General features: G+C 32.3%; 3 protein-coding genes across 3 annotated transcripts in view; 2 read left to right on the top strand and 1 right to left on the bottom strand.

Moving 5' to 3' along the window:
* Window positions 1–358: 358 nt before the first annotated feature.
* LOC145278167 (SCAN domain-containing protein 3-like) lies at window positions 359–1,201 on the top strand. The gene has a single exon (XM_080130447.1). The coding sequence runs from the start codon at window positions 359–361 to the stop codon at window positions 1,199–1,201; it is 843 nt and encodes a 280-aa protein (XP_079986573.1).
* A 346-nt stretch (window positions 1,202–1,547) lies between these two features.
* LOC145278166 (protein FAM200C-like) lies at window positions 1,548–2,171 on the top strand. The gene has a single exon (XM_080130446.1). The coding sequence runs from the start codon at window positions 1,548–1,550 to the stop codon at window positions 2,169–2,171; it is 624 nt and encodes a 207-aa protein (XP_079986572.1).
* A 1,968-nt stretch (window positions 2,172–4,139) lies between these two features.
* The window catches only part of LOC145277628 (platelet-activating factor acetylhydrolase IB subunit alpha2-like), a 142,520-nt gene continuing 128,408 nt past the window's right edge, over window positions 4,140–18,251 (bottom strand). The window contains exons 3-5 of the mRNA XM_080129186.1: window positions 10,074–10,190; window positions 8,522–8,644; window positions 4,140–6,476 (exon numbers count right to left, since the gene is read on the bottom strand). Coding sequence (XP_079985312.1) covers window positions 6,150–6,476; window positions 8,522–8,644; window positions 10,074–10,190 — 567 coding nt within the window. The 3' untranslated portion in view covers window positions 4,140–6,149. The remainder of the gene's footprint in view (window positions 6,477–8,521; window positions 8,645–10,073; window positions 10,191–18,251) is intronic.

Raw genomic sequence — 18,251 nt, 5'->3', positions numbered from 1 at the left:
AACTCGCTCTGTCATTACTGCTAACATCAACAACAAGGCTATCACTGACGCCGCTTCTCTGATATCACCGACTGATGTATCAATAAACTTCACCGCCGACATCATCGCCTCCCCATAGTCGTCACCGACTGCTACTGTCTACGTCATCACCATCGTGGTAAGCTCTCGCACCACCGCCGTCACCGACTGCCAAATCAACAAACTCACCGTTGCCATCGACGCCATCAAGGAAATAATAAAAAACAAACAACCTTTTGCTTTGTGGTGAGAATAAAAATAATTTAATCTTACTCAATTTGTTCGTATTTTTTTCTTGCGACCATACGCTAGTTTATTACAGCTCGCACCCTTATTTTTTATGGCAAGCTCGGCAAAAAAGAAGTGTCGACAGTATATCGATGGGTACTTACAATATGGATTCATCAAAAACTCTACAGACCCAAAGCAGCCCTTTTGCCTCATGTGTCATCAATCTTTATCCAATGAAGCCATGAAACCCTCTCGGCTTTCAGACCACATAAGAAAACACCCCGATAAAGTCAGTAAGCCTATCGAATATTTTCAGGAATTGAAATCTGCGTTAGAAAGTCGTAGTACTTTGATTTCATTATTTAAGAAGCAGACAAAAATTAATGACGGTGGACTAATTGCCTCCTACAAAATTGCTGAAATTATTGCGAAAACAGGTAGCTCACATACGGCAGCTGAAAAGATTATTAAGCCTGCAGTAGAAGCAGTAATAACAGAAATTATGAATCAAGATCCTTCATTCATCATTAAGGCAATACCTTTGAGTAATGATTCTATCCGTAGGAGAATTGATGAAATGTCAGATTATATCGAAGACGTACTAATTCAAAGATTGAAAACTACAAACTTTTCCATTCAAATCAACGAAAGTACTGTTGTTGACAATAAGGCTCTTTTAATGGGATATGTCCAATATTTTGATAATAATTGTGCATTACAAGAGGATTTATTGTTTGTAAAACTGTTGGAGACTGACACTACAGGCGCTTCCATATTTTCTGCTGTGAAAACTTTTTTTGAAGAAAAAGATATTCCATATACTAAAAATTTAGTTTCATGTGCTACTGATGGTGCAATGGCTATGGTGGGAAGACACAAAGGATTTATTTCTTTTTTGGAAAAGCTGTGCCCCGATATTTTAGCTATACACTGTGTGCTACATAGGCATTAACTCATGGCCCAAAATTTAAGCCCTATTCTAAATCAGTCAATGAATACTGTTATAAAAACAATAAACAAAATCAAATCTAACAGTAAATGTGACCGTCTTTTTCGAAAATTTTGTGTTGATACTGACGAACAATATATAAGACTCCTTTTGCATACCGATGTCCGGTGGCTATCCAAAGGCAACTGTTTGCAAAGATTTGTGAACTTATTTAATGCAATAGTTGTATTCCTACAAACAGAAGGACAGTCAGACTTAGCTATCGAAATTCAAGCTCAAAAGAAAAATATACACTATCTTAGTTGAATCTTCCGTAAGTTAAATGAAGTCTCTTCTGCTGCAAGGAAAAATGATAACCCTGATAGACTGTAAACGGGTGATGAGAGCTTTTGTTGAAAAACTTAATATGTTTCAAATTAATTTAAAACGAAGGCAATCTGATAATATACCCGAACTAGCGGAAATCGACTTATGTGAAAATGACATTGTTATTTATTGTAACCATCTGTCAGCCATGAAAAATGATCTAGAAATCAGATTTTCCGATTTATTTGACTTCACTATTGAGCCATGGATGATTGACCCATTCGATTGTGATCCTCTCAGTGCACACGAAAATATCCAGGAGGAAATCATTGAGATAAAATGCAATGATGAATTGCAAATCAAGTTCAAAAGAGAAACTTTGTGTGCATTTTGGCAATCAAACACTGTAAAATCACTGTATCCAAATTTGTGGTCACAAATGTCGAAAATCCTTTTGTTTTTCCCAACATCATATCTTGTCGAAACTGGATTCAGCGCTGTGAATCACATTTTACAGAAGGAACGAAACAGATTTAACATTATTTCTCGTGGAGATATTCGTATCTGCTTGAGTAATATTAAACCTGACATTGAATTTTTAATGAAACATCACCAATCTCAGGGCTCACACGAGTTAGACTCTACATTTCTTGTAAATTTGCAATAAAATTGTTTTTAATTAATTTGTTTTCCATTTGCATGTACAAAATGTTTCTAGTGTTGGTTAGTCATAATTACAATATTTGTTATTATTTATTCTTGGAGGCGATTATAAGTCAAAAATAGCTTTTGGGGGCGATAGCCGGGAAAAGGTTGAGATGTATGTACATTCACCTAACAATTTAATGGAACAAAACATACCGTAAAAATTGAGTATAACTTAAAAATTCTATCTACAAAATAGCACGGCCTGTATCCTGCATAAGTACCAAAACCACACACACACATTCATTCCATTACGTGAATTTACAAAAACAAAAAAACAGTTAGCGTTAATCAAGTTTTCATTATTATAATTGTTGTAAAATACTTTATTTGCATTAAATTAGTTTTCATTTTAAAATAGAGTTTAATTATATAATATTTATTTGTTTATTAAAAGCTCAAAAAATTATATTGAGAAATAGAATATTGTTTTATGACCAAAAATTATAAGGGGGTCCACCAAGAAAAAAAAGGGAAAAGGGGTCCATGGGTCAAAAAAGGTTGAGAACCGCTGCACTAGACTATCAAACTTTTGTAGAAGGAAAACTTGAAAACAGTCTCTGCTATCAGGAACCTGAACAGACATCACCTGCTTGGTGGGGAGAGTGGATCTTGCTTTCCACAATGTATACAATAAGAAAAATAAGAGTTTCACTATACTGCCAATGTTAGGGCATGAATTGTGATTCTGAACATTTGTCACTTATTTGGCAGAGCGTAGGTCATGCTCTGTACATATCACTACTTTAATAACTACCAGTTTATTTTCAACATGGTTGGCACTTGAAAATATTTTTATTTTATAATATTTATCTAAAGACAAATCAAACCCAATATTTAATGAATGAATAAAAAAAAAAAAAAAAAAAAAAAAAAAGAGGAAGAAATTTAGTATTTGACTAACTGTACCTGATCGTGTATAGTGAAGTCATTTTTTGTTTGGACAGAAAAAAATTTTAGTTCTAAGGGAGACAACTCTAAGTTTTTTGGGTTTTTTTTAAGTGATCAGCTAAAATTTTTCACAATATAAACGTGTAGTCCCAACGAAACAATTAAAATAAATAGTTGCAAAGTACATTATATTGCCAAAAAAAAAAAAAAAAAAAAGTTTGATTTATAAGCTTTAAGATTATTTAGGTCCAATTTAAAAACTCCAGTCAGCATAATTATATGTGTGTGTAGCCATGTCCATGGATACTTTTATGCATGTAAAAATATTTTTTTAAATATTTAAAAATTGTCCCATGAGAAAAAAAAAAAAAAAAAAAAAAAACTGTCCCAGGAAAAAAAACAAAAAATGTCCCATGGAAGAAAAAAAAAAAAAAAAAAAAAGACAAAACAAACGGGAAGTAACCTTAGGAAGCAAAAGTTAAATACAAAGTTTCAAAAACTGCTTATATCCCTAATTAAAAATAATAGATCATATATATGTCGGGGAAGCAACCCTACTACCGGGAATAATGAACTATTCTATGACGTCACTTCCCATGAATGAGAACCGGTTTACTGAAGGGAGTCAGAGAGAAACACGCGGAGAGTATGGTTGTCACCACTAGTCCAGCAGTGAGCAAAGGTATTGCTCAGTTACGTCTTATGTATTTTTGTTAATACATATATATTTGTTACCATGTTGTCCTCGTCAATTATTTAACACCACAACAATACATACACACACTCCAACTTCTAATTATTGAATACTGTTTTTACTATGTATGCACACTAATTTGATATTTATAAGCACTTAATTTTCCCCAATGCTTTTCTTTAATTACTGGTGATCTTGAGGTAGAATGCTAGCCTACAGAGTCAATTATTACTCCCTACATAGATGATTGGATGTGCATGAAATACTAGTGTCTGCAAGTATAAAAATATAACTAAAAAGTTGTGAAAATGATTCAGGAAAAAAAAAAAAATCTTTGAAAGCAAAAATGTTTTTATTTTTTAATTTTTAAAGAAAGCAAAAAATGTTTACAAAGATAAAAAGTAACAAATGAAAAAAAAAAAAAAAAAAAAACTTCATGAAGACAAAATCTTTTAAATAAAATAAAAATAAACAGAATTGAGTTATGAACTCAATGTTTTTGTTTCGTGTGAAAAGTTTTTGTTTGGGGAAAGCGAGAAGTTGACAAAACAAATCAACCATCAATTTGATTTGTTTATCTGTTATAAGTTTACAGTGTGCATAGGCAACATACCTATCTTTATACATGTTTTACTAAACAAAAAAGAAATTCTTTAGTCTTTTCTTTTCCTATGTAACAAGGAAAATTCCCAAACAATGTTATAAAAAAAAAAAAAAAATCCAGGAATTTTAATTCCATCAGAAAAGAAAAATAAGTATTTGTGAAAGCATGATAAAAATATGAAGAAGAAAAAAAAAAAAAAAAAAAAAAAAAAAAAAAAAAAAACTAAACATTTCCTTTTTAGTGTTGTTTTAGAAAACGAGTCTGACTATCATGAGAGTTGTGATTAACTATACTGTTCTAACATATTCCTGCATCCAAACATTTATCCTAAATAACAAAAGGCAAAAGTGAAGTTAAAATTGTTTGAACCTAAGGGGGGGGGGAGACTCATTTCTAATTCAATCATGACGGATCAGTTAAATTTCTAACATGTGTAGGAACCATTAAACAACATCTTTAAGTTGGCTTTTCTACCTCTTTATATGTTGAAGGGAAATGTCTGTTTTCATTTCTGACACCAATAAAAATCTTTCAGTTGATTTTTCTAACTCTTATTAATGGGAATGTTTTTTTTTTTTTTTAGAGAGAAAGGGGGAGGAGTTTTTCTGACATCACTGTCAAAAGTCGCCTGGAAAAAATCATTTTCACAAGATTCAAACAAATCTGAAAGGCAAAACAATCTATAATCCAAATTTTTTGTTTTTAACCAATTAGAAGTTGATACATTTATTCTACCAAAAAAGGATTGCCTAGTTTAGAGTTAGGCAAATCAATTAACTCTGCCAGGGGGAACAGATTAAAAGAAAAAAAAATTGCATTGCTTTAAAAAAGAGAAGAGACCGACAAATAGTTGAATTTAGTGTGGCCGTTTGACATTTTTGTTTTCCAACCAGTTTTCAGTTTTGGCTTTTAAAAGCAGCAGAAAATGTGGCAATTTGCAAGAATGGAGGTGGTGGTGGTGGGGGGGGGGGGGGTCAAAGAGAAGCCATTGCAATTGAACAAAGAACACATTTTATAGGATTTTTTTTTTAAAACCCTCTTTTTTTTTTTCGGACTGCATGATTGTCAAGCAAAACAGACACAAGCTGACCATCAAAAAGGCGGCGGCGGTTCAGATCTCACAAAGGCACAAACAAAAATGGGTTGAGTCAGCAAGCAAGGTTGAGAGGTGCACCCCCATGGCAGCAGTTTCAGGAAATCCGAGACTGGGTAAGCGATAGTCGAAGGGAGGAAGAGAGAGGGTATACTAGGAGGATTTGTCAGGAGGGTATTTGTAAATTAGAACCAAAATTTTTAAAAGTGAATATACAAGAAGGTAAAAGGAAAGAAAAGACCCCTACTATCCTCCCCATAAAAAAAAAAAATCATTAAAAAAGTAGAGAGGATGGAGAGAGGTTAAATATAACTAAAAAAAAATCTTGAGGAACACTAAATTTCTTTTTTTTTTTTTTTCTATCAAAGAAGCAAATATCATTTATCTCGGGTAGAATTTGTATATATATATATATATATATATATATATATATATATTACACACACACTCCCTTCAATCAACAACGGAAATCAGATTTCTGAAAGATTCGCAACAAAACTATAATGTAACGGAAAGAAATGAAGCTGCGGATACGTGTGAGTGTGTGTAAATAGAAATGAGCTAGGGATGTTGGGGGGGGGGACGAGGGGAGGGGAAGCATATCATCAGTCCAGATAGTTCATTTGCACAGTGGTCATCATCATCATCATCCTTCTCATCATATCGTTCGGTCAGAGGCCAACTCTCCGGCAATGGAGGCTGTATCAACAGCCGTGCTCTCTACTTTCACATAGGTCTGCATCAGTTGTTGGATTTCTTCCCAGAGTGGCTCGCATAATTTCTGATAACCTTGTTTTGTGCAATGGAGGTAGTCGTACATGTCATGGTGGTTAATCACGCCAGTGGTTGGATGGACAAACAGGCTGCTGTCTACCTGAAGAAAACTGCAATTGGGCAGTTTCGGAATGTTCGCGTCCAGAATTTCATTTACTTTGCCGAGTCTGTCTCTCAGAGGATTTGGTTGCCGACCACGTGGGGGAATGCCCTGAAGAGAAAGAATTTAGATAATAAATGTGTAAAAATTTAAAAGATAAGCACAGTGAAGTGGAAATATTTTGTTTTTAATTCATTAAACAACACAAGTCAATCGTGAGACTGCATACCTCTGCTTGACAACATAAGAATAGGCTGAAGTCTTTTCTAGGCAAAGTAAGGCTCATATGTTAAAAAAAATAAATAAAATAAAAAAAACTATTTAATCTGGTTGAAATTTGGCAAAGTGATTACTTGTATCAATCAGATCTACAGCTCAAATCTGGAAAACATTGGATGTCGAAATTCTATCAATTTTTACTATGACCAAACTTTTCAAGGTCAAAGTCATAAGGTATGAGACTTCATTGGCTACAATAGGGGTCAGGTAGCGAGTCTTTATGATAAACAAAATCAAAGTTATTATGAGTGTGACTTTCAAATTGACTTCAGCCTCTAATACAAAATACAATAAAACTTAAACATCTAGTAATTCAACATTCTGCAATTATTCATAATGAACTGCATTATAAATAGATTTTATTAAAATGTACTGAAAATAATTTCCCATTTAAAGAATTGACCATAAATTCTGAATTGGAATCAGAATTAAATCACTTAATTCTATTCAATTGTTTAGCATAAAATATTCTTCGTAGTTGGCAGTAGAAGGAGATAATCCATTATTCAGAAACATTCTATCAAATCTATATGGAATCAAATTTAAAAAAAAAAAAAAGTAAACGATTCGATGTCGTTTTCGTTTCAAAATAACATCACACAAATTGAATTCTAATGACTACGGTTGGTTAGAAGAAATAACATTCTTGGCATTCGCCAATAATATCCTTTGTGAAGTTACACTTTAAGGTCGGAGGCTACATTGACCAAAACGTAAAAATAACCAAAATGAGAATAGTCAGATTATCCATTGTCGAAACATCAATTTCCTTTATAATAGTTTTATGATTGAGAAAGGGTCAAAAAACCAAAAGAAATTAACTTTTTTTTTTTTTTTATTGAAGTTTAAATTAGTAATTATGATTTTTTTTTAGTTCACCAGCATTTTTAACATAGAAACAGGAGTTTAATACAGAATTAAGTTTTAATATCAAATTCACCAGAAAAATAATGTGTACACACACACATATATATATACTAGCGGGGGTACCCGGCGTTGCCCGAGTGTTTGTTTCCGGGACGGGGGGGGGGGGGGGTTTAAAAAATGTTATGGTAGGTAAGTAGGAAGGATCAAACCCGGAGTCATGAGTAAAAGTAGGAAAATAAAGTGTGAAAAAAAAAAAACAAAAAAAAAAAAAAGCATCTGCAACGTTAACAGTTCGGCCACCAAGAAAAGTCCATTCCAGTTGTTTAGGAAAAAAAAAAACAAAAAAAAAAAAACGACTACGGTAGGTCGGCGCGAACGTGAAAATATAATGTGAATTGTCCAGCATGCTAACCACTACGCCACAGAGCACTGCAGCTTAGTTTAGTGATTTTAAATAACTTCACATGAAAGAACTACGAAGCCAAACCGGTGTTCTCTTCTCAACTGTTCCTTGTGAACGATCCCCAAACGGTGTTAAGTGGTGGCAGGGGAGGAGGAATTTATTAGAGAGAAAATATTTTACCACTTCCATTGATCTTAACCGATTTTGGCCGTGACTTCTCAGCAGAAAAAGTATAGAAATCTAAGATTATCGAGGAATTTGAGAAATAATAAGCCTATAACACACCTCAGATATTGTTCTGCCGTTTGTGCATATTATATTTGCATGAAATATCTTGATTTTTAATCCTATTAAGGTCAAAATCCGACGAGAAAAAATGAGTTCATTTTATTTATATAGAGATATATATTCAGATCAAGGGCAGATAAATGGTGTACGTTTATGCAAAGGGCAAATAACTAATCTACGGTATAAAAAAAAGAACCACGCAAAAACTACTCATTCATTCATACATAAACTTCCGGAATGGAAGCTACATTCTTTTCAAACACCTACCACATTGCTGGGTGAAAAAAGAAATTCATAAAACAGATAGATTTTCTCTTACCATAATAATTATTTGGGCTTGTGGCTGCTTCTGGGAGATGGTGTTAGCAACTTCCTCAATTCCTTCAGCAATTTCTTCAGCAGTGTGAGTATAATTATTTGTTCCAATCAAGACAACAATAATCTTTAAACAAAAAAAATAAAATAAAATAAAAACATTAAAGAACAAAAAATTACTTTCAGCAAAGAACGCATTAAAACCATTAAAATAATGGAGATGATGAAATTACAAATTTATATTTCCACACTGTGGTAAAATATATGGGAATAAAGTGCATAAATAGTACTATAATTTCTTTTTTGATTAGTGGCAGCTTTGTTAGCAGAATGGATAAAGTGCTTCTCTGCTGATCATATCTAGATGCGACTAGTTACACAAGTTGTAGACGAAATTGCTATTTGTAGATTATACACACACACGTGCATCATTTACAAGCTTCCTTTTGCTAGAATATTCTCATTGCTGTTTGAATTATGATAAGCCTGCTTACATGGCTTTTAAAGTAATTTAATTCACTTCCATGTAAATGTTAGTTCGTAGTAGCCGAGTGGAAGAACACTAGCATACAAAGTTGACTTGATTGTTAAAGTCCCATGTCTAGCAATAATTATGACTTGGTGTCTGTAGGTATAAAAAAGTTAATGTCTATTTTATGTTATATATAGTGTTGATGAGTTATAATTACCAAAGTACATGTATTACTGTATATGGCTTCTCAGTGTGGGTAGACCTAGCAAGATTCAAAATAGAGACTGAATAAAGCCTGTTACCCTACCAGTGAGCGACACAAACTTTATAGCATTGGAAGAGGTAAATTGTATGTAAATGTTGGCATTATGTATGTAGTAAGTTATGAAAATATTTATGGCAATTAAGCTATAGTCTTCTGTATTTCAGACTCCATAGAGAAGTATCAGAATAAAATGCTAAAAACTGTAGTATAATTGATATATACATATATATATATTTTAGGCTAACTTACTATGTAGCTGTACTCATGTATTGAGCACCGTCGAAATAAATATTGAAATTTTCTTTCTAGGCCACTGTGTCTACAAGTTATGTAAACCAATTTATAGGAGAGTGCATCACATTTAACCTAAGCCTTTTTATAACAATGGCATTCAAACTTTAAAAAATCCCTCAATATCACTTCCAGATTGTATCAAAAATAGGAACATTCACAGAATAGGTATCAGGATATAACAATACTAATGAGAAGTGATTTTGTTTCCTATTAAACATGTAACAAGTTAGGATGAAAAGCAAATAAAACGAGAAATGATGGGAGGAGAGGAATAAAGGGATATATAAAATTTGAAAACTTCATAATCTGAAGGCTGAGAGGACAGTAGTCAATCACACCGCAAAATTTCATTAAACATTATCCAAGAAGAAACTCTAAACAGTTAATTATTTGAGTGTCAATACATTTTGGTGATGGCAAAGTTACATAGATTTTTCTAATGATTGAGCAATTTGTTAACATAGAAGTAACATTCTACTGGGTCATTTTTGATAATTTGAATAGTACACGGTCACGTTGACTCACCTTTGGTTGCATGTTGTCCAGTTCTCCATTGCATATTCTCCATAAAAGATGCTGCGTCTGGTCTCCTCCAATACTGAAGTTTAGGCTATGGAGTGGTTCAAACATTTTATTCCAAACCTTCAAATGGAAAAAGAGCGATTATTTTTTTATAGAAAAGTTCAAGTTCATAAAAAATAACTTGTAAATGTGCTGTAAAGACACATTTAAACCCTAAAAAAAAATTGTTTGATTAAGCAGTTCATTAAACACAGTTCATGAATAAGTATAAAATTGTTATTAAAACTGAAAGTACATCATTCAATTATATCCTAAACCATTGTTTTTGTTTTTTTTTAAATATAAGTTTAGAGACCAGTCAAAATGCAATTTTTTTCTTTTAAAGTAAACATTTATTTAAATTTGACCAATATAAGAGTCTTCATCAGGAAAATACAGACAATATTTTTATGTCATATTGTCACTTAGCCATAATTTTCTGTTTTTATTGAAGAAAAAGTACATCATGTCGGATTCCAATATTTAAAAAATTTTTTTATTTTTTAGATATATATATATATATATATATATATATATATATATATAAATTGTCTGTACATTCCTTTTGTTTCTTATATGAATAGATAATTGAAATTAAACTAGCAGGCTGCTGAGCATTGTCTGATCGTCAAATACACATAATATATTTTAATTTATGCAAATTTTGTATTTATTATAGAGTCAATTCTATCAATTATGTTGTACCCAATATATAGTAGTAATTTCAAAAGTTAAAAACTTAGGTGCCATCAGCTAGAATTCAAACCAAAACATTTAGCTCTCAGCAATATTCACTACCATAAGACTTCAGGACAGATGGATAGCAAAACTTTAAAAATTAATGCAATTTAACATTTAAATTTATATTTGCACATGCACAGAGGAGCATTTTAAGTCGACTTATGCCTGCCAAGTTCAAAATTTTCAATTTTGACCACCTAGCAGATATTTTTACCGACTAAAAATAAATTTAATTTGCTCCACAAGTCCAAATCCCTTATATATCAAGTTTCAAGTCTTTAGCCAAAAAAATTGCCAGTTTGATAGAGACTGTTCCACACATACAAGGTCACATTATATATAAAGTTTATTATTAAAAAAATTCTAAATTTCGACTGGTCTCTTAACACTTAGACTTTTCAAATTTTAAATGCATTCAAGCAGCGGGAAATACTTTCATTCATACCATTGATTTGCGTTTTAAAATCTTATTTGAAACCCTATTCATACAGACACAATGTTTCAGAACATAATCTGAATGTTAAAGCTCTTTATTTACCGAAATTAATTTTGAAAAAATTAAGCTTTCACTTTTGCAATTTTTACAAAAAATTATTTGTCTTCAACTGCAGTAAAAACAAACTAAATTATTTTTCAAAACAGAACAAGTATTATTAATAATAGTATTAAATTCATCACATTGTAGTTTCTGATTTCACTTTTTATCAGGTCAGCAAAAAAAAAAAAAAAAAAAAAAAAAAAGTATTAATCAAATTTTTGCACTCAAAACCAACCATTAGATTTGTGAAATATATGATCTGCATTTGTATAATACTATCTCAAACAGAAATTGAAGGTCATACAAAGGAGGTATGATTATTTTGCTCAGCTAAAGTACAACTGTCATACTCCTATGATGGATGCAACACGTAATGTGTCAACATCCTTTGAAGTACATGACAACGTGATGATTTATGCAAATTGCATACAAATATTAACTGGCAGTTACAGTTCTACTCATTTCCCTTATACATTAAATATAATTGGTTGGTTGTGTTTAATGGTCTGTCAACCTCTAAAAGGCCAGAAACTTTAAAACCTATTTGATCTTCAAAAATAGTTTATAGGGAATCCCATTCAGAACACTATTTTCTTTTCGTCCTTTTGTTTTCTACAGTAAAATGTTGTCACTTTCTTGAAAATGTTTTCTAAAGTAAGTTTTAAGTCAGAAAGCCAGTATCTTCAGATAAAAAAGTAGGGGAAAAAAGAGGGGCGGGGGGGGCATGATGTATAGTGCATTTGAGGCAAGAAGCCAATATCTTTAGACAGCCTGATCTAGTAGCACCTAACATTAAATATAAAAGTTGCTCCCTTGCAACAAGCAAATCAATGGCATTTGACAGGTTTTAAAATAAAAAATTTAAAATCTTGTCATTTTTTTTTAAGTGACGAAAGAAAAAAAAAAAAAAAAAATGCTTTGATCAAAAAAAAATTTTTTTTTTTTTTGCAATACAAAATTTTTTTTAACCAAAACAAAGATTTTCTTATATCCTATTACTAGTCTTTCTCACTGTCCACCATGTTTGACATTGGTTTCCTGTACTTTGTAATTAGAGTGAAAGTTGAAATATTGGATTTCAAGTAAAACCAATGGAATCTACTTAATTGTTATGTCACAATAGTGAACATATCCAAAAATTACAAAAAATATGGTAGAAAATGAATTATTAAAAGTTTTCAAAGACAATTAGCAAAAGTTGAGTTTTACTAAATTGGCCTAAGACTTTCAAAGTTTTCAGAAAATAATTGTAACAATTAGAACTATTTTAGAAAAATAGTTTTTGCTAATTGCCTTCCAAAATTATTTTCACTAATTAATTTTCTACCTTATCGTTTTTCATAATTTTTGGATATGTTCATTACTGCAACATGACAATTAAGGAGACACTATTGGTTTTACTTGAAATTCAATTTTTTGATTTTCGCTCTAATAATGAAGAAGCGTCGATTTCTCCAAACAGACCAGTTCTTAACAAGTTTCCCCCAGTTCCCTTACAGGACCCTTCCTTCTTTGATTAAAGTTCCTTTTGATGATTACTGTGTTTCTTGATTTGGATCGTCTGACATTGCAGATACCTTTATTTAAGTGAATAATATTCATTTGTGTAGACTAAGTTGTCAAGTCCGCTCTCACACAGCCTGAACATCTCAGATTACGCTGAATTAGGTCATAAATACTTGGCAAGTTGGCCTTTTAGAAACATTTTGCTACCAGAGTATGTTTAGAATATGTCAGACTTTTCATATTGTTTTCGTATTGTCAGTTAAGGTTATTTATTTATTTTTTTTTTTTTTGGAGAATGACGCATCCTACCGGATGTCATGTTTACCAGCTATTTCAGAGACTAGAACAGATCTTTTAGGACTAACCATCTCTTTAAGTACAATTGTGTATATCTCTCTTGCACTTGGTTCACTAGGTATATTTGCCAAGTAGTTTTTGAAGTTGTTTCATTAACCCTGTTGCATCTATGATTACTGGAATGATGGAAATCTTAAGATTCCAGTTTCCTTTCATGCTGTACATAAGACCTTGGTATTTAGTTATCCTTTCTCTTTCAGCTCTATTTAAGCCAGCCTCATTACAGCCACCGACTTTACCTAGGGTTGCTACTGTTTCCTTGTTGTCCTAAATCAAAATGTCAGATTTAACTGCTCAGGTTTTAAATAAATCTACTTTCACTCCCAAAGAGGCACACTGAATTGAGGAAAAAAAAAAAAAAAAAGAAAAGTTGCCCCGTCTTTAAGGATTTCTTTCATGCGGTACCAATTATAATTTTAAGTTACAATAATCGTTGTGTAGAAAATGTTGAGTTCGATGTATATAATTACTTAGGTTTTTTTATTTCCTTTGTTTACTTTTTTTAAAAAGATTTTCCACTTTTGTTATATAGATTTGTGTTAAAAAAATTCAAATTTTTACAGAAAAGTCACTTTAAGATTTAGTTCAAACATTTTTGTATTAAGAAAAAAAAAAAAAACATTAAAAATTTTAAATTTAAAGACTTTTTTTAAATTAAAAAAAAAAAAAAAAAAAATTGAGTTTACATTTTGTGGATATCTTTAGTTATGGACCTAAAACAATATTTGCTAAAAATAAACTTAGACGAAAGTTGTGACTAAATCTGTTTTGTCTATTTCAATATCACTGAAAGAAAGTTTAATATTTTATGTTGACGGCAAGTAGTTGCGCTTAATTTAGTTGTACATAAATAATTAAACTGTTATGTAAAAATGTTTTATTATAAAAGTCTATTTGTAAATGAAATTTATTTTGATCAGGTGTGTGTGCATATTTACACAAGACATGAAATTGAATGGTATCAAAATCTAAAAACTAGAGCAAAACGTAATGGTTGCAGTTTCTGTGTAAAAATCAATTTGTTCCCCTCCCACTTTCTTTTTGTTATCTATTAATATTTTTTTTTACTTTACTAACCAGCAACTGTTGACCAAGAGACATATCTAACAGGCATGTGTATGCATTATGATGTATAAAGTGAAACCTGATCTGTGAGGGTTGAGGACATGCGTTGCATAGAGAATAAAAACTATATAAATGATACAGTGGATATATAATATATATTTGAAAAAGAAAACTGAAACCATCTGTACGTTTTGTGCTGCATCTTTTGTACACTCATGATTCCAACTAGCATTAAGGTAAATGCTTTTTGTAAAAAAAGCATTTAATATGTTCAATTATCAATATCATAGAATATTGAAATGACATCTGCTACTGCGGTAGCGATTTTGAATTTCATCAAGTCTAGCCACTCTGAGGAATTGAGATGATTAAAACCTGCTCATGGATAATGTTTAAACAAACATTGTCATAAATAACAGAACTTCTGTTTAATTATACTTTTATATGAAAAAAAAAAAAAAAAAAATGAATAAATACAAGTTTCATAGTTGTCACGAACGTTTTTGATTCTACGTCTAATCATCATTGAAGTGAGGAAGCAAATGAACGATTAGGCTGAAAGCTGAGGAGGAAGAGGAATCAAAGACAGTTGAGGTTAGTATTTGTAGATAGTGGAGTGCCAGTGTGAGTGTGTGTGTGTGTGGGGGGGTAACAAGTTTTATGTTGGAATTTGAGTCAATGGATAAGAGTAGTATTATGTGAAGCATCTTAATTCATCTGGTTTGATAACTAAGGCTATGACAACAGCATATTCTTTTCATGATTTTGACTCGAGTATATATCCGACAGTTAATCAACCGAGAACCACATCACTCTTTATGAAAGCATATAAGATATCAACGGATACACACTCGAGAGTCAAAACGATAAAAAGAATATGCTGTTGTCCTAGCCCTATTGATAACCTTATTTTTACTCTCAGTAACGCACAAACAAAAAACAAATTAACCCAAGAAAATCCAATGTTATTTTGGTACAAGTAACTTTCTTGTCGGTTGCTTTCACCCTCGACGTCCAATTATAAGTGTTAATCATTGGCCACACACATAACAAAAATGCCAGGGGATAAAAAGATGATTACCCACACCCACATCTTGTTTACACATAAGAAAACGCACAGAATGATTAACGTTTTTTTATTTAAATAAAAGTGTATACTCCCCATCAATAATATAGAAAAAATACTAATAGTGTTCGCATTCATATCTAAATACATATTAAAATAATCATGTCAAATTATAAAATCATGTCAGCATGTTAATTTTTTTTTTTATATATACAGTGTAACCCGGATATAAGTTTGTTGTATTTGTTTTACGGCATATCAACCCTTTTCAGGTTATTTAATGTCAAATCTAAAGATTTAAGAAAAAATTTTTAATAGAATATATTTGTTGTTTTCAAGTCGGTTTCTATTTAACCCATAGTTGGCACCCTAACAGGTACTACCACTCTGGGTCAGAGTGGACCTGGGAGCAATGGCAATTAAAGGGTGGCTCCACACTCCCCAAAGCCTGCAAGCTGGAGCCTCACCATTGGATATAGTTTAAGGTCATATCCAGGACCCCGGATATAAGAGACCCAAATAAAACCGGATATAAGAGAGATTGTCAGGATTAATATTAAGAAAAAAAAGTTATCTTAAAAATAACTGTCAATTGAATATTTCTTTAAAATACATAAAATGAATATTTAGAATTATTCATTGAGAATTGTAATAATTTAAACCCTAAAATTTTTTTTTTTTTTTTAACTACAGAAATAATTATCGGCTAAATAGTCTTTAAATAAATAAAAAAGATTTTTTACTGTCTTTATAAATGCAATAAAATTACAAAGAATTTTGAAACAATTGAAAATTAGTAAAGTACAAGTTAATTTTCTATTCATTTTTGTTTGTATATTTGTAGAAAGAGAGAGGGATATGTCATTGATTATCAGTCTGACAGATGAGCTAGTATGAGATTTTCTGATTCTACTGTTGAGTTAAGGTATGGTTCTATGCAGTTCTAAGAAATCAGGCTATACTTCTCGTACTCATATGAGAAGAGGTTAGTTCATTGTTAATCACCGAACAAACCTCTACCGACAAATACTAACAGAGCCGCTCAGTTATTTTTTGTATGCTAGAGTGCTAAAGGTCTTAGGTGCTAGCTTTTCAATCTTAACTTTCTGACCTTATGTCAAATTTTCCTGCCGCACAGAGAGAGAGAGAGAGAGAGAGAAAAAGAGGTGCATGCAGAGGGAGAAAGGGAGTAAGAGAGAGGGGAGGGAGGAAGAGAGGGAGGCGCACACAGAGAGGGAGGGAGAAAGGCACACACAGAGGGAGGGAGAGAGAGACACACACACACACAAAGGGAGGCAGGGAGAGAGCCACACACGTTTGTGATTAATGCACTTCACTAACGACAACTGCCAATTTGCGGTGTATATATAATTAATAAGCAATCGTCAATTCTGTCAATATTGTTAATTGGCAAGAATTATAATCATTATTTATAATCAGGACTTGTCAACAGTTTTAAAATGTTAGATTCACATATCATTAGACACAAATAAATGAGCAACAAGATGGACATTTTTATATTGTAGTGGTGGTGTTGATTGGAAAGATTTGCTCACCACAAGTAGAAGAAAAATAACTAAACGTTTAAATGAATTATTACAACTAGGAATGGAGAAAAGCGTTCCTTGTCAATTATAATAAATTAAAATTATTTTACTCTGCCAGTATAGGTTGACATAATTTAGGTGACAAGGTTTTGGAACTACTAAAAATTTAAAAAGTTGGAATAATTAAAATGTAATCTGTTTAGGAATTTTTGATAGAACGGAATCTAAAAAAAAAAAAAGTACAGGGTGGAACGATAAAGTTGCCGCCCTAAAGAAAACAACACTACAGCTTTTTTAAAACTTTTATTGAAAAAATCAATTCAGGTAACTTGATTATGTGGTGCTAGTGCACTTACTGATCCACGCTATTTTTTAAATTATATTTCCAAGTTTAATTAAAGTTTTTTTTTGCTTATTTAATTGTAAAGTTAAAGTATAGAGTAGGTATAAAACACCCTTTCCATGTTGAGAATGGCTTTTTTAAATAACATTATTTCAGCATGGATCAATAAGTGCACTAGTACCGATTATGTAGTATAACTTACATCTATTCAATATAGCTATCTTCAATATAGCTTCAATCAGAGTCCGGAACTGGGCGCATGCATTTTCCACAAGCATTGGTGAGAGCTCGGCGAATACTTGGCGGATGGTGGCGATCAGGCTGGCTTTGGTGTTGTGGGAAATCATGTTGACGTTCTCGACATATGACCAAATAGAGTAGTTCAGCAGGTTCAGATCGGGCGAAGAGGGAGGCCAGTGAGCAAAGGGCATAAAGTCACAGCACTTTTGAAGCAAAGCCTGCGCCTCTTCGGATTTGTGGGGCAGCGCCGAGTCCTGCTGCCGCATCCAGGATCTGCCAGCGGCCACCTGATCGCACCAGATCACCACTCTTCAGCACATCCAGGTCACATTGACTTTCAAGCTGACTTTGAAGATGTGAGGTGGCATGATGTGGCCCTCACTTGAAACCAGACCAAAGACCATAACTGTGACCAGAAACGTTGTTTTCATCCCTCTGACCCCATCCCTGTTATTTGTGGCAATCCAGTGATGCATTTTGAGGGTGTTGGTAATGGTCTTGTTGTCATAACTTGGATTGATAGAGAGAGAGAGTTGTACAGCGGCGCATCTCCGATCTCACTCGTTGAACATCGTGTCACTTTCAGACATGATAGAAGACTCCTATCGCTCTTGGAATTTGTACACAACTAGTCTGCAACAAAATAAGAAAACCAGTTTTTCATCAAATGGAAATGGAATCATGTCTTTTCTAGGGCGATAATTTTATCCCACCCTGTAAACCTAAGTATATGGAATGC

Source organism: Euprymna scolopes, chromosome 6 (genome assembly GCF_053919585.1).
Source record: "Euprymna scolopes isolate OS-2025 chromosome 6, ASM5391958v1, whole genome shotgun sequence".
NCBI classification, from domain to species: Eukaryota; Metazoa; Mollusca; class Cephalopoda; order Sepiida; family Sepiolidae; genus Euprymna; species Euprymna scolopes.
The sequence above is the reverse complement of the archived record's forward strand: the minus strand, read 5'-3'. Positions and strand labels throughout refer to the sequence as shown.

Coding starts and splice junctions, on each gene's coding strand:
- LOC145278167 (XM_080130447.1), top strand. CDS start 359: ATGGCAAGCTCGGCAAAAAAGAAGTGTCGACAGTATATCGATGGGTAC.
- LOC145278166 (XM_080130446.1), top strand. CDS start 1,548: ATGATAACCCTGATAGACTGTAAACGGGTGATGAGAGCTTTTGTTGAA.